Source organism: Salmo salar, chromosome ssa25 (genome assembly GCF_905237065.1).
Source record: "Salmo salar chromosome ssa25, Ssal_v3.1, whole genome shotgun sequence".
NCBI classification, from domain to species: domain Eukaryota; kingdom Metazoa; phylum Chordata; class Actinopteri; order Salmoniformes; family Salmonidae; genus Salmo; species Salmo salar.
In genome coordinates, this window is record NC_059466.1 from 47,843,199 (window position 1) to 47,858,121 (window position 14,923).

Sequence of the window (14,923 nt, forward strand, 5' to 3'; positions counted from 1 at the left end):
TGAAGTTGAGAAAGAGAGGGAGAAAGTGGGAGGAAGAGAGGGAGGGAGTACGACGGAGTTTGGGGATGAAAGAGAGTTGAGAGAGTTGCACTGCATGTGGTGCATGTTAGTGTATAGCGTGTATATGTTCGGAAATGGGGAGGCAGGTAGCCTAGCAGTTCATCTTTGCGCCGACTAGGTGAAAAATCTGTCGTTGTGCCTTTGAGCAAGGCACTTACTTAACCCTAATTGCGTCTGTAAGTTGCTCTGCATTAGAGCTTCTGCTAAATGTAAAACATGTAAATGCTGTGTATGTGTTGACAGAAAATAGACACCAGCAGATGTATATGTCTCTGCAGACAGGAGCTGTATGTAGAGAAACAGGGGAGAAATGAGGTCCCCAGACACAGAGGTTGACAGTTATTACTTGGAAACGCAGATGTAATGACACAGAGAATCAGTATATGCGAGTCCTATTCGCCGCAGTCAAAAGTAGGGAAGGGAATTTTATTTTAATTTAACCTGTATTTAACTAGGGAAGTCAGTGAAGAACAAATTCTTATTTACAATGACAGCCTACCCCGGGCCAAACCCAGACAACGTTGGGCCAATTGTGTACCATCCTATGGGACTCCCAATCACGGACGGTTGTGATACTGCCTGGAATCGAAACAGGGTCAGTGGTGACGCCTCTTGCACTGAGATGCAGTGCCTTAGACCGCTGCGCCACTCAGGAGCCCAGTGGGAAAGGGGGTTCCTAGTCAGTTGCATAACTGAATGCCTTCAACCGAAATGCAGTGATGTAAACTACTTATGTAAAAATACTTTTGAGTACTACTTAAGTCATTTTTTGGGGTATCTGTACTTTATTTTACTATTTATATTTTTGACAACTTTTACTTTTACTTCACTACATTACTAAACAAAACAATGTACTTTTTACTCCATACATTTTCCCTGACACCCAAAAGTACTCATTACATTTTGAATGCTTAGCAGGACAGGAAAATGGTCCAATTCACACATTTCTCAAGAGAACATCCCTGGTCCTCCCTACTGCCTCTGATCTGGCAGACTCACTAAACACAAATGCTTCGTTTGTAAATTATGTCTCAGTGTTGGAGTGGCTATCCGTAAGTAAATTTAAAAAAAACAAGAAAATCATGCCGTCCGCTTTGCTAAATTTAAGGAATGTTAAATGATTTATACTTTTACTTTTTATACTTAAGTACATTTTAGCAAATACATTTACTTTTGATACTTAAGTACATTTAAAACCAAATATTTTTAGACTTTTACTCAAGTAGTATTTTACTGGGTGACTTTCACTTTTCTACTAAGGTACAGTATCTTTACTTTTACTACAGTATGACAATTGGGGTACTTTATCCACCACTGTCGAAATGTCTCTTCCACATTTAATCCAACCCCTCTGAATCAGAGAGGTGCGGGGGGGGGGTTGCCTTAATAGACGTCCACATCACCAGGGAGCAGTTGTTGTTGGGGGTTAACAGACTTGGCAAGCGCAGAATGCCATTCGACTGAGAAAAGAGCCATCTGGGACACTGGGGGAAAATGTACATGTTATCACTGAAAGGATTGTAAATGAGGTGTCAGTTCAACTCAGACCTCTAGCTGTAACTCAGACATGTTCCTATAGCCCTGTAGACGTTAGCTGTAATTCAGACATGTGTTCCTATAGCCCTGTAGATGTTATCTGTAACTCAGACATGTTTCTATAGCCCTGTAGACGTTAGCTGTAACTCAGACATGTTCCTATAGCCCTGTAGACCTCTAGCTGTAACTCAGACATGTTCCTATAGCCCTGTAGACGTTAGCTGTAACTCAGACATGTTCCTATAGCCCTGTAGAGAGAATACATTATTTATTGTTGTTGGGTAATACTTGTTTCAGTTAACGACTCATTCATTTGTTTTGTCTTCAATGTGAGAGATTGACCTTCACTGTGTATAACCTCTCCCTCCCTGTTAAAAGCATGACAGCTACTCATAACAGCATATTAGCATGTGAGGGATATGAGCTGTTTATAAACCACAATAAATTAACCTTCACAAAATAATTAAGCAGCAGGGAAAATAATGAACGACATAATTGCTTGTGTTTCTCACCCTCTTTGCCCAATTTGGTGTCACTGAACCCTTATCCTGTTTTAGAGAGCTCTAGGTGTGTTGGGTGGCGAATAACATTAACTCGGATATGCTCAACTATAAGGGAGTGAAAGTTAATTATAATAAGGGTTTCAGAAATAAAACGGACCTCTCTGAAAATAAAATGGATGATCTCTTCAGCAAAATATATTTCACCTATTCCCTCCCTAAACACTTTTTTTTTTAAGTGACCCCTATACCCAAAATAATAATTAAAACATAAAGTGGATAGCAGAGAACATGTTTTACCATTTACCCTCACTCCCTGGACAGACCAGAGCCTTAGATATGCAGTTTTAGAAACTGTTCTTCATCCTGTAAACGCATATCTCCTTTATAGTAAAAGCATGAATCTATCATCGTATTTCCAATTCCGAGAAACAAATGTGCCTTTTATAAAAATGGAATTTAATTCTGTCATTTTACAAATTAGCAGAATATTTTTTATACCACCCAAATGAATGAAATGACAGGCTAGGAATCGACAGAGAGATAGGTCTGTGTTCATCTTATCATCATTTTCCAACGCCAAATCAGTGTGTCTTGTTTGCAATGAAACTGTCCATGTTTGTAAATAATTCAATCTGAGACGTCATTAGGATAACGAGCATGGTGCTTTCAAAAGTTAGGCCTACCTTTCCACCCCAGACACAGTAGACCTACCTTTCCACCCCAGACAGTAGACCTACCTTTCCACCCCAGACACAGTAGACCTACCTTTCCACCCCAGACATAGTAGTCCTACCTTTCCACCCCAGACATAGTAGGCCTACCTTTCCACCCCAGACATAGTAGTCCTACCTTTCCACCCCAGACATAGTAGTCCTACCTTTCCACCCCAGACATACCCCAGACATAGTAGTCCTACCTTTCCACCCCAGACATACTAGGCCTACCTTTCCACCCCAGACATACTAGGCCTACCTTTCCACCCCAGACATACTAGTCCTACCTTTCCACCCCAGACATAGTAGGCCTACCTTTCCACCCCAGACATAGTAGGTCTACCTTTCCACCCCAGACATAGTAGGCCTACCTTTCCACCCCAGACATAGTAGTCCTACCTTTCCACCCCAGACATACCGCATAGTAGTCCTACCTTTCCACCCCAGACATACTAGGCCTACCTTTCCACCCCAGACATACTAGGCCTACCTTTCCACCCCAGACATAGTAGGCCTACCTTTCCACCCCAGACATAGTAGATCTACCTTTCCACCCCAGACATAGTAGGCCTACCTTTCCACCCCAGACATAGTAGGCCTAACTTTCCACCCCAGACATAGTAGGCCTACCTTTCCACCCCAGACATAGTAGGCCTACCTTTCCACCGCAGACATAGTAGGACTACCGATGCAGAAAAATGTAAGCTTTAACTGCTGGCTACTGTTCTTCCGTGGCTTAACCTACCGAGAGGTCTCCCTAAAAGCTGTCTGGGTTTAAACATCTTCTACTGGACAGAAAATGAATAGCTTAATCAATTGATAGTGTCACAGGCCGGCTCATAGCCTGTGGCAAAAATGAGGGGACATCAACAACAGGTATAGGCCAATCAAAAGGTTCTTTATTGTAAACAAAAACTATTAACGTTAAACAAAGAAAAAGGAATGAGGTGTGGAAATGTCACAATGTAGGGTGTATGTAAGGTGCATGGATGCATGAATCAGTGTGTGTGTAAACATGACTGAGTGGAAACTAAGTAAACCTACAAAGGAACAAACAAAACAGGAGGAGCAGGGGGAGAGAGAGAGAGAGGTTAGTGAAGCAGTTTAAATACCCTGAGCCCAGCTGGCTCCAATCACTAACGACCCTCCTCTGCCTGCAGGAGGAACCGCCCCTGCACTGCAGAGGGGCCGTGACAATAGTGACAGTATTAGATCCCAAGCAAAGTCAATTTTTTGTCTCCTCAGCTATAGAATGTTGTAGCTTAGCCTCTGAATATCAAAGAAACTAACCAATGGTATCCCCATATGCATCGGAGTCATGTCTTTCCCGGGTATTTTTACAGTGTGTTTCTAGCATAAAGAATTTGCGGACCATAGCGCTGTTATAGATCACGTTATACAATCCGATTTGTTTAATTTTCTTCAAAATCTTAGGGTTAACAATGGGTAGACCCATTTACTTTAATAAAATGAAGGCCTAAGGCATACTCTCTCATACTCCCTCAATTGGAGTCCTGGTTTTAACATAACAGCCCCTCACTGACACGGAGGAAGGCTATTTAAAGAGTGCATGGTGGGAGGAGGAATTGGTCGATAAATCTATATCTGTGTTCCTTCAGCTCTGTGGTCCTTCAGCTCTGTGTTCCTTCAGCTCTGTGTTCCTTCAGCTCTGTGTTCCTTTAACTCTTTTTGGGGGGCCAATTTTGGTCTGCCCATCTCTTGTTTTGTTATTCCTACTTTGCCACTCTCTATCACTATCTCCCTCATTTATTATTTTGTTGCATTTCTCCATATTACCCGCAACCTCCCCTCAATCTCTCTCTCTCTCTCTCTCTCTCTCTCTCTCTCTCTCTCTCTCTCTCTCTCTCTCTCTGATGCCACTAGCAGGGTGGTAATCTGTTGTGTGTGCTTGTCAGTCACGATCCTGTCACTCAGACTAGTGACACGGGAGACTGCACGCCTATTGTGTTTACAGAAACAAGCTCTTGGTCTCCTCTCTTCAAAGAAATGCCAAAGAGCGCAGGAACGAAACGAGAACACTACGAATTGCAAGGAGGGGAAGAGGGAAGGCACGGGGAGACCGATAAAGTGGAGGAGAGGAGGAGAGCAGCTATTAAACATGTCTTGGAGAGGAAGAGAGGAGGGGGAGCAGCTATAAAACAAGTCTTGGAGAGGAGGTGAGGATAGGAAGATTGAAGGAGAGGCAGACTGGGAAAACCTGGGTCTTGAACTGCATTATTGTGTAATTATCATGTAATGATAATGATATCAACACAGGCAGAGAGAATGGAACATGCAGCCTTGGATAAAATGAGGCATGCTGAGATATAAGGGATTTAGGCTGAACCGTAGGTTCAGGGATACTGTGTTAACATAACAACCAGCACTCACCTCATCTATTAATGCGTTAGAGAGGACTGCATTTGTACAGTGCCTATCGTAAGTCTTCACCGCCCACTGAATTTGTTCACATTTTGGTGCGTTACAAAGTGGTATTGAAATGGATTTAATTGTATTGTTTTCTTTTGTCACTGAGCTACACAAATGTAAAAAGAAAAATCTAAGATTTTTTACAAATTATTACAAAATAAATAACTAAAATGTATTTCATAAGTTTTCCCCCCTTTTGTTATATCAAGCCTAAATATGTCCAGGACTAAAAATGTGCTTACAAAATCACATAATACGTTGGATGGACTAACTCTGTGTGCAATAAAAGGGGTTATTTTAACTACAAAAGCATAACAGATTGTCCAAACCAAATAGCATGTAAAACCAAGCCACAAAACACCGATATATATACAGTATATACTTACAACTTACAACTGCATCAGCATCTAGCTGTCTGAACATTCATCCATGTAATGCCTCTTCTGCTCATTCTTCTCATCTAACACAATGCCTCTTCTGCTCATTTTACCTGACCGCCCTGCTCACCACGCTATCATCTAGAAGGAGGAGACACAGGTGCTCAAAGCAGGGACCAAGAGACTGAAAAACAGCATCTATCTCCAGGCCATCAGACTGTTAAATAGTCACGACTAGCCGGCCTCCGCCCAGTACCCTGCTTTCCGCCCAGTACCCTACTCTGCCCCTTAGTCACTGTTACTAGCAGGCTACCATTGGGTACTCTATCCTGCACCTTTGAGACTACTGCCCTACAGTATGTACATGGTCATTAAACACTTGTCACTTTAATAATGTTTACATACTAAATATATATACAGTTCCAGTCAAAAGTTTGGACAGACCTACTCAAAGGTTTTTCTTTATTTATCATTTTTTCTACATAGTACATTAATAGTGAAGACATCCAAACTATGAAATAACACATATGGAATCATGTAGTAACCAAAAAAGTGTTAAACAAATCAAAAGATATGTTATATTTGAGATTCTTTAAAGTAGCCACCCTTTGCCTTGATGACAGCTTTACACACTCTTGGCATTCTCTACCCTTCCCCAGACCTGTGCCTCGACACAATCCTGTCTCAGAGCTCTACGGACAATTCCTTTGACCTCATGGATTGGTTTTTGCTCTGACATGCACTGTCAACTGTGGGAACTTATTTAGACAGGTTTGTGCCTTTCCAAATCATGTCCAATCAATTGAATTTACGACAGGTGGACTCCAATCAAGTTGTAGAAACATCTCAACGATGACCAATGGAAACAGGATGCACCTGAGCTCAATATCGAGTCTCATAGCAAAAGGTCTGAATACTTATATTTCATAAATCATAAATGTAAAAAAAGTGTAGTTTTCGCTTCGTAATTATGGGGAATCGTAGATTGCTGTCTTACGCCCTGACCTGAGAGAGACGGTTTATTTCTCTATTTTGTTAGGTCAGGGTGTGGGGTGGGCATTCTATATTATATTATATTTCTATGTTTTGCCCAGGTATGGTTTCCAATCAGAGGCAGCTGCCTATCGTTGTCTCTGATTGGGAACCATACTTAGGCAGCCCTTTTCCCTCCTTGAGTTGTGTGATCTTATTTTTGTACTGCTCGCTATGCCTGCAAGACGTGACGGTCGTTTACCATTGTTTATTATTTTGTTTAAGTGTTCTGAGTAAAAATAAATATCAAGATGAACACTTACCAGGATGCACCTTGGTCTACTCCTTTGGACAACCGATACAGAACATCCCACCTCCAAAGGACAAAGCAGCGTGGTCAGGAGGACTGGACCTGGGAGGAAATCCTGGATGGGGCAGGACCCTGGACAAGGCCTGGGGAGTATCGCCGTCCGCAAGAGGAGATAGAGGCAGCGAAAGCGGAATGGCGATACTATGAGGAACAAGCACGGCAACAACGGAAGCCCGAGAGGCGACGCCCCCAAAAAGTGTGTGGGGGGGGGGGCACGGGGAGATTGGTGAGTTCAGGGTTGAGACCTGAGCCAACTCCCCGTGCTTACCGTGGGGAGCGAGTGACCGAGCAAGCACCGTGTTATGCGGTGATGCGCACTGTGTCGCCAGTACGCACTCACAGCCCGGTGCGCTCGGTGCAAGCTCCTTACAGTTGCCGTGCTAGAGTTGGCAGTCAGGCGGCGTTTTATGCTTTCCTTAACTCCTGTTCTGAACATTTGAGATTTACTATGCAATCTGATACACGTCAAATTAGTTTTCTTGATCTTCTGATCGTGTGTGAAGATAATGTTTTATACACTGATCTTTACAGGAAACCTACTGATCGTAACAGTTTGTTGAGGGCTGATAGTTGTCACCCACTGCCCTTGAAAAATAGTTTGCCCTACAGCCAATTCTGTCGAATCAAAAGAATTTGTATTAAACAATCAGATTTCGACAGAAATATGGCTGAGACTCAGGATAAGTTCAAGGAGAGGGGGTACAACAATGATCAGATTAATATTGCCATTGAGAAAATTCTAAACAAAACGAGACATGACCTTTTTCAAGGTCAGTCTCGCAAAAAGACGCATTCTTGCGTTCTCACTACCCGCTATTCAAAGTGCTCTGAACAAATTAAAGGAATCGTTCACAAACATTGGCACATTCTGAAATATGATGATAGTCTCGTTAATGTGTTTTCTGATCTTCCCCTGGTCGTATTCTCGCGGGGAAGAAATCTCAGAGACCAATTGGTACACTCTGATTTACCACCCCAAGATATTCCTGAACAACGTCTATTTGCGCCCATACTGGATGGAAATTACAAGTGTAATGGCTGTGCTCAATGTAATGGCACTTATAAATGTAGATCCTTCAAACACCCCCAAACAGGGAAATCTATCCCAATTAAAGGTGTTATTACGTGTTCCACTAAGGCAGTTATTTATCTTATAACTTGTCCTTGTGGTAAAAATTATGTGGGTAAAACAAAGCGTGAATTAAAAGTACGTATCTCAGAGCATCGTAGCACCATTAGGTGCAAAAACTTAACTTACCCAGTTGCGGCCCACTTTTTGGAAGCAAACCATCCGATTTCGTCTCTGCGTTATATTGGTATTGAACATGTCACCCTCCCGAGGAGAGGGGGTGACCTTGATAATTTATTGTTGAAACGAGAGGCTGCCTGGATCTTTAATTTAAAGACCCTTGCTCCCTTCGGTCTCAACATAGACTTTGATCTGAAGCCATTCTTGTGATAATTGTGATTTTGCCATTGTAATTGTTTGTTAGATACATTTTAGACTACAAATGCTATGATCGTATGCTATCCATTTGTTTGTCTTTTTGTATGTTCTTTGTATGCCATTTTTTTAAATATTTGAGTTAACCAATGATATTAGGCCATACTTGGCCATGATTACAAACACCTGTGTGTCTCTTGACACTATATAAATGACTCATCTCGCAGTGTTTGATGATACCCTGATGAAGACAGCTTCGCTGTCGAAACGTTGGTGATTAAATTTTTGCATCTGAGCTCTTAGAGTGTGCGGCTTTCCTTTATTTTCTAGAGTTGGCAGTCAGCCAGGAAGAAGTGTGCCAGCTCAGCGTTCCTGGTCTCCAGTGCGTCTCTTCGGCCCTGGTTATCCTGCGCCTGCTCTGCGCACCCAGTCTCCTGTGCGTCTCCCCAGTCCGGTGAGACCGGTTCCAGCTCCACGTCGGAAGCCTCCAGTGATGATCTATGGTCCGAAGCCTCCAGTGATAATCCATGGCATGAAGCCTCCAGTGATGATCCATGGCCCGGAGCCTGTAGTGATGATCCATGGCACAAAGCATCCAGTGATGATTCATGGCGCGGAACCTGTAGTGATGATCCATGGCCCGGAGCCTGTAGTGATGATCCATGGCACAAAGCATCCAGTGATGATTCATGGCGCGGAACCTGTAGTGATGATCCATGGCACGGAGCCTGCAGCGACGGTCCCCAGTCCGGAAAGTACAGCGACACTCTCCAGTCTGGAGCCTTCAGCGACGCTCCCCAGTCCGGAGCCTTCAGCGACGCTCCCCAGTCCGGAGCGTCCAGCGACGCTCCCCAGTCCAGAGCCTCAAGCGACGGCCTGCAGCCCGGAACCTCCTGAGACGGCCTGCAGCCCAGAGTCTTCAGCGACGGTCTGCAGCCCAGAGTCTTCAGCGGCGGTCTGCAGCCCAGAGTCTTCAGCGGCGGTCTGCAGCCCAGAGTCTTCAGCGGCGGTCTGCAGCCCAGAGTCTTCAGCGGCGATCTGCAGCCCAGAGTCTTCAGCGGCGGTCTGCAGCCCAGAGTCTTCAGCGGCGGCCTGCAGCCCAGAGTCTTCAGCGGCAGCCTGCAGCCCAGAGTCTTCAGCGGCGGTCGGCAGTTCAGAGCCTCCGGCAATGATCCACGGTCTGGTTCCTCCGGCGACACAGAAGCGGGGGGGATCAGCGGGCGGTGTGGGGGCTACGTCCCGAACCAGAGCCGCCGCCAAGAATAGATGCCCACCCGGACCCTCCCCTATAGGTTCAGGTTTGCGGCCAGGAGTCCGCACCTTTGGTGGGGGGTACTGTCACGCCCTGACCTGAGAGAGATGGTTTATTTCTCTATTTTGTTAGGTCAGGGGGTGGGGATTCTGTTTTATATTTCTATGTTTTGGCCAGGTATGGTTTCCAATCAGAGGCAGCTGCCTATCGTTGTCTCTGATTGGGAACCATACTTAGGCAGCCCTTTTCCCTCCTTGAGTTGTGTGATCTTATTTTTGTACTGCTCGGTAGGCCTGCAAGACGTGACGGTCGTTTACAATTGTTTATTATTTTGTTTAAGGGTTATGAGTAATAATAAATATCAAGATGAACACTTACCAGGCTACACCTTGGTCTACTTCTTTGGACAACCGTTACATGCTGAGGATTTTAATTGTATTTGATACATTTTAGAATAATGCTGTAATGTAATAAAATGTGGGACAAGTCAAGGGGTATGAATATTTTCCGAAGGAACTGTACGTATATATATATATATATATATATATATATATATATATATATATATATATATATATATATATATACTGCTATAAAAAAATGTTTTATTTTATTTGAATTTTCTATTATTGTTTGCTTGTTTGACATTTACTGCATTGATTGCTAGGAAATAGAACAATTTGCACTTCGCTGCACCTGCAATAACACCTGCTAACTGTGTACGCAAGCAATACAATTTGATTTGATGTACAAACCCCTCTTATAACAACATATGCCATTCAGCAGACACTTTTATCCCAAGCAAATTACAGTCATGCGTGGATACATTTTACATTTGGGAGGTCCAGGGAATCAAACCCATTATCCTGGCATTGCAAACACAATGTTCTTCCAACTGAGTGTCACACCCTGACCTGAGAGAGACGGTTTATTTCTCTGTTTTGTTAGGTCAGGGTGTGGGGTGGGCAGTCTATGTGGAAAAGTTCTATGTTCCATTCTATGTTTTCTATTTCTTTGTGTTGAGCCGAGTATGGTTCCTAATCAGAGGCAGCTGTCTATCATTGTCTCTGATTGGGAATCATACTTAGGCAGCCCTTTTTCCCACCTTCAGTTGTGGGATCTTGTTTTTATACAGCTCAGTTTAGCCTGCAGAACGTGATGTTCGTTTTCTGTTGTTTATTGTTTTGATTTAGTGTTCCGAGTTAAAAATAAATGTATCATGAGCACTTACCACGCTGCACCTTGGTCTACTCCTTTTGACGATCGTCACACTGAGTTACAGAGGTCCCTGTTCTACCAACTGAGTTGCAGAGGTCCCTGTTCTACCAACTGAGTTACAGAGGTCCCTGTTCTACCAACTGAGTTACAGAGGTCCCTGTTCTACCAACTGAGTTACAGAGGTCCCTGTTCTACCAACTGAGTTACAGATGTCCCTGTTCTACCAACTGAGTTACAGAGGTCCCTGTTCTACCAACTGAGTTACAGAGGTCCCTGTTCTACCAACTGAGTTACAGAGGTCCCTGTTCTACCAACTGAGTTACAGAGAGACAGCCTTCAGTCAACTCTAACATAGATAGACAGCCTTTAGTCTACCTCTAACATAGAGAGACAGTTTTTAGTCAACTCTAACATAGATAGACAGCCTTTAGTCTACCTCTAACATAGAGAGACAGCCTTTAGTCTACCTCTAACATAGAGAGACAGCCTTTAGTCTACCTCTAACATAGAGAGACAGCATTTAGTCTACCTCTAACAGAGACAGTTTTTAGTCAACCTCTTTCATAGAGAGACAGCCTTTAGTCTACCTCTAACATAGAGAGACAGCCTTTAGTCTACCTCTAACATAGAGAGACAGCCTTTAGTCTACCTCTAACATAGAGAGACAGCCTTTAGTCTACCTCTAACATAGAGAGACAGTTTTTAGTCTACCTCTAACATAGAGAGACAGCCTTTAGTCTACCTCTTTCATAGAGAGACAGCCTTTAGTCTACCTCTAACATAGAGAGACAGCCTTTAGTCTACCTCTACATAGAGAGACAGCCTTTAGTCTACCTCTAACATATAGAGACAGCCTTTGTCCTCAGGAGTGAATAAATCCAGTTTATGGGATTAAACCTGAACAAGGACAATTAAACATTCTGAGTTAATGAACAAACTTGGCCTTAAACACTTTGAAATTTGACGTTTGCAACAACTTGCAGCAACTTTGAAATTTGATGTTTGAGAAACATGAACGTCTAATTCTGACGTGAGACGGTGAGAGCTAGTTGAGAGTAGACATCAACACCTATCGGGCCTTACATTGGTTTTGAATAATCCATTCTGCTCTGCGGTCGACGATTGTTTTGTTAGTTTTCATCAGAAAACTATCCTTCTTGCTTCACCCTCAAGTATCAATAAATCTTGTTCTCTCTCTCGTATCTCTCTCTCTCTTTCCTATGTCGCTCTCTCTCTCTTTGCTATATCGCTCTTTCTCTCTCTCTCTCTCTCTCTCCTATATCGCTCTCTCTCTCTCTCTCTCTCTCTCTCGCTTTGCTATATCGCTCTTTCTCTCTCTCTCTCTCTCTCTCTCTCTCCTACATCGCTCTCTCTTTCTCTCTCTCTTCCCTACATCGCTCTCTCTCTTTCCCATATCGCTCTCTCTCTTTCCTATATCACTCCCTCTCTCTCTCCCTCTCTCTTTCCTATATCGCTCTCACTCTCTCTCTCTCTCTTTCCTATATCTCTCTCTCTCCCTCTCTCTCTTTCCTATATATCTCTCTCTCAGTCTCTGTCATTCCTATATCTCTCTCTCTCGCTCTCTAAATAACAGGGATACCATTAGTCAAAACCATGCTGAAAGAGTGTTGAGTCAAGGTTTGAAATCAATAGGGCCCCTCCTCACGATGTGAAATGTGAATGTTTCTGCCCAGAACAAGATTTGGAGAAAAAAAATGTCAGATTCAAAAAAAGGAAGATGGTCGGGGGGAAAACTCTAAGATTCCAGAACAGATTATTTGTCCTTAAATGGCTGAGAGAGAATGCCAACGAAATACTGTATTCCAACTGAATTTGTGGATGGAGAGATAAGGGGAATAGAATAGAATAGAAGCAGTCCTACCTCATTGATGAGGAACTGTAGCTGGAGAACAGCGGCTCCACTCTCATGCTGGCTGTAGCAGTCCACACCAGGCCGGCCCAGTCTGATGACATCACACAGTCAAGGAAACATCCAGGAAGTAGGATATATTGGCATAGCACAACACAATATATAGCACACATATGCACACGCACACACGCACACACACACACCAACTGTAACATCACTTGATACACTAGCAAATAGTATTTTTGTACAATATACAGTATTTGTCACAATATATACAAAAAGTTCTACAAAAAATGAAATAAAAACTCTGCCAACCCTACTTGCAGATGCAGGTGGATGAAAGGTCAAAATAAATTGCTTAGCGTCGTGACACACAAAGGGCTCTTCAGGTACTGTTGTCTACCATTCGCCAGCGCTGTTCCACAGGGCGATGGAACAGATCTTTGAGTGGATTGCCAGGAGTACAATCTGGATGACATCGTCGTCACTGGAAAGGATGGAGAGGACCATCTCCAGAACTTGGATACGACCTTACAGTGATTGAAGGACTTACGGACTGCGAGTTCGTAAGGACAAATGTGCATTCTTCATTTCTTGTAAGCACACACCTACGACATCAAGTAAGTGCAAGTCAGAACTGCGCTGCACTGAAGTGCAACATAGATGGATTCTCCAGGTTACCACTACCTGTGGTCATGCTACTTGTGGACATAAAATGTCAAACCCCAGTAAGACTAGCTTTTCGGTTAATGGGAATGGTAACAAAATCAAATAAAAATGCTGGAATCACGTCAAGTGGACATCTTCTACTTCAGACAAGTTGAAAATGCACCAGTCACTTCAACACAGATGAGGAGAAACACAAGAAATGACCCGGTGTTATCTGAAGTGACGGACATCATGAAAGGAACTGAAACCATAACCTTTCCATGAGAACTGAGCTGTCGGTTACAGTCCGGTTGTCTGCTCTGGGGGGGTGATGAGACTGAGCCAACCCATCCTGCTCTTTATCTGCAGTAGAACAGAGGCTTTAGAGCCAGTGTTCTGGTTGACCACACAAGGTGTCAGGACAAACACATGCATACAGACACACATGCACACGTACATACACGCACGGTCATGGTACTTGTCATTTTAGTCCTGTGATAAATAGTGTTTAAATGAAACAGCTAAACATGTGAGCACTGTGCTGGTGAAACATGAGATTGATACCATCAAATCAAAGTTTATTTGTCACGTGCGCTGAATACAACAGGTGTAGACCTTACAGTGAAATGCTTACTTACAGGCACTAACCAATAACGCAAAAAAGGTATTAGGTGTGTGGCGGATGAATCAGAATTCATTTGGTAACATAGATAATTAAGATGTTTCATTAGCATAATATGTTTATGTGAGATACTTGTCATTAGAATGTATCCTTTGGACTCTGGTGTCTTTTAGTTGCACTTTTCCCTTAGCTGGGGCTCAGTCACTTGGGGCCCAGAGAGGGGAGAGGTCAGACTTGTCTTTTACATATCTCTGTTGCTATGCAGAATATCAGAAACGAAAGAGGACAGAATGGAACATTGTCTTCATATGTGAATGTGTCTTTACCTATTCTTAAACCATGTGAAGAGATGGCGTGATTAATGGGGAACCAATTATTTGTCTCCACAATGTCTGTGCGCAAGTCACTCCCCTCAGTGAGCTTGTCCAGGAGTGGGATCAAGAGGGGGTTTACTTGAGATGGGAGTATCTAGAGTTGACAATTGATATATGCCATTGGATGAGATGGTGTTTTTGTACTATGAAGTACCAGGAACAAGATTAGAACCACGTCATAGGGACCAAACTGAACGATAATTTATAGCGAATGTTATCTGGTTAAGGGATACTCCTTTCTCAAGTATAAGGTCCCTTTGTGAACAGTTCCTAAGATCTGTTGTTCATCATGTACGTTGAGAGGGGTGGATCTTGGGTATAAAAGCTCTTTGTACTTAAGTGTAGTCACTTTTTCAATGGTTCATTAGAGATAGCGCATCATTGAAAGTCAAGTGCTTTTGCAAAAGCATCTTAATTATTAAAGATGTAGTTTTAAGTATAACTCTGACTGGTGTGTGAAGTTTGTAACTCTCCTCATTTGGTAATGCAGAAATTAACCACCACAGGTGAACAATAGGTAGGTAAAGAAATAAA

General features: G+C 43.1%; 1 protein-coding gene across 1 annotated transcript in view; it reads right to left on the reverse strand.

Annotated features, from left to right (window-relative positions):
- LOC106586892 (syntaxin-binding protein 5-like) overlaps positions 1 to 14,923 on the reverse strand; it is a 252,842-nt gene that overhangs the window by 158,013 nt on the left and 79,906 nt on the right. Inside the window, exon 3 of the mRNA XM_014174622.2 lies at positions 12,758 to 12,839. Within this exon, the coding sequence (XP_014030097.1) occupies positions 12,758 to 12,839 (82 nt within the window). The remainder of the gene's footprint in view (positions 1 to 12,757; positions 12,840 to 14,923) is intronic.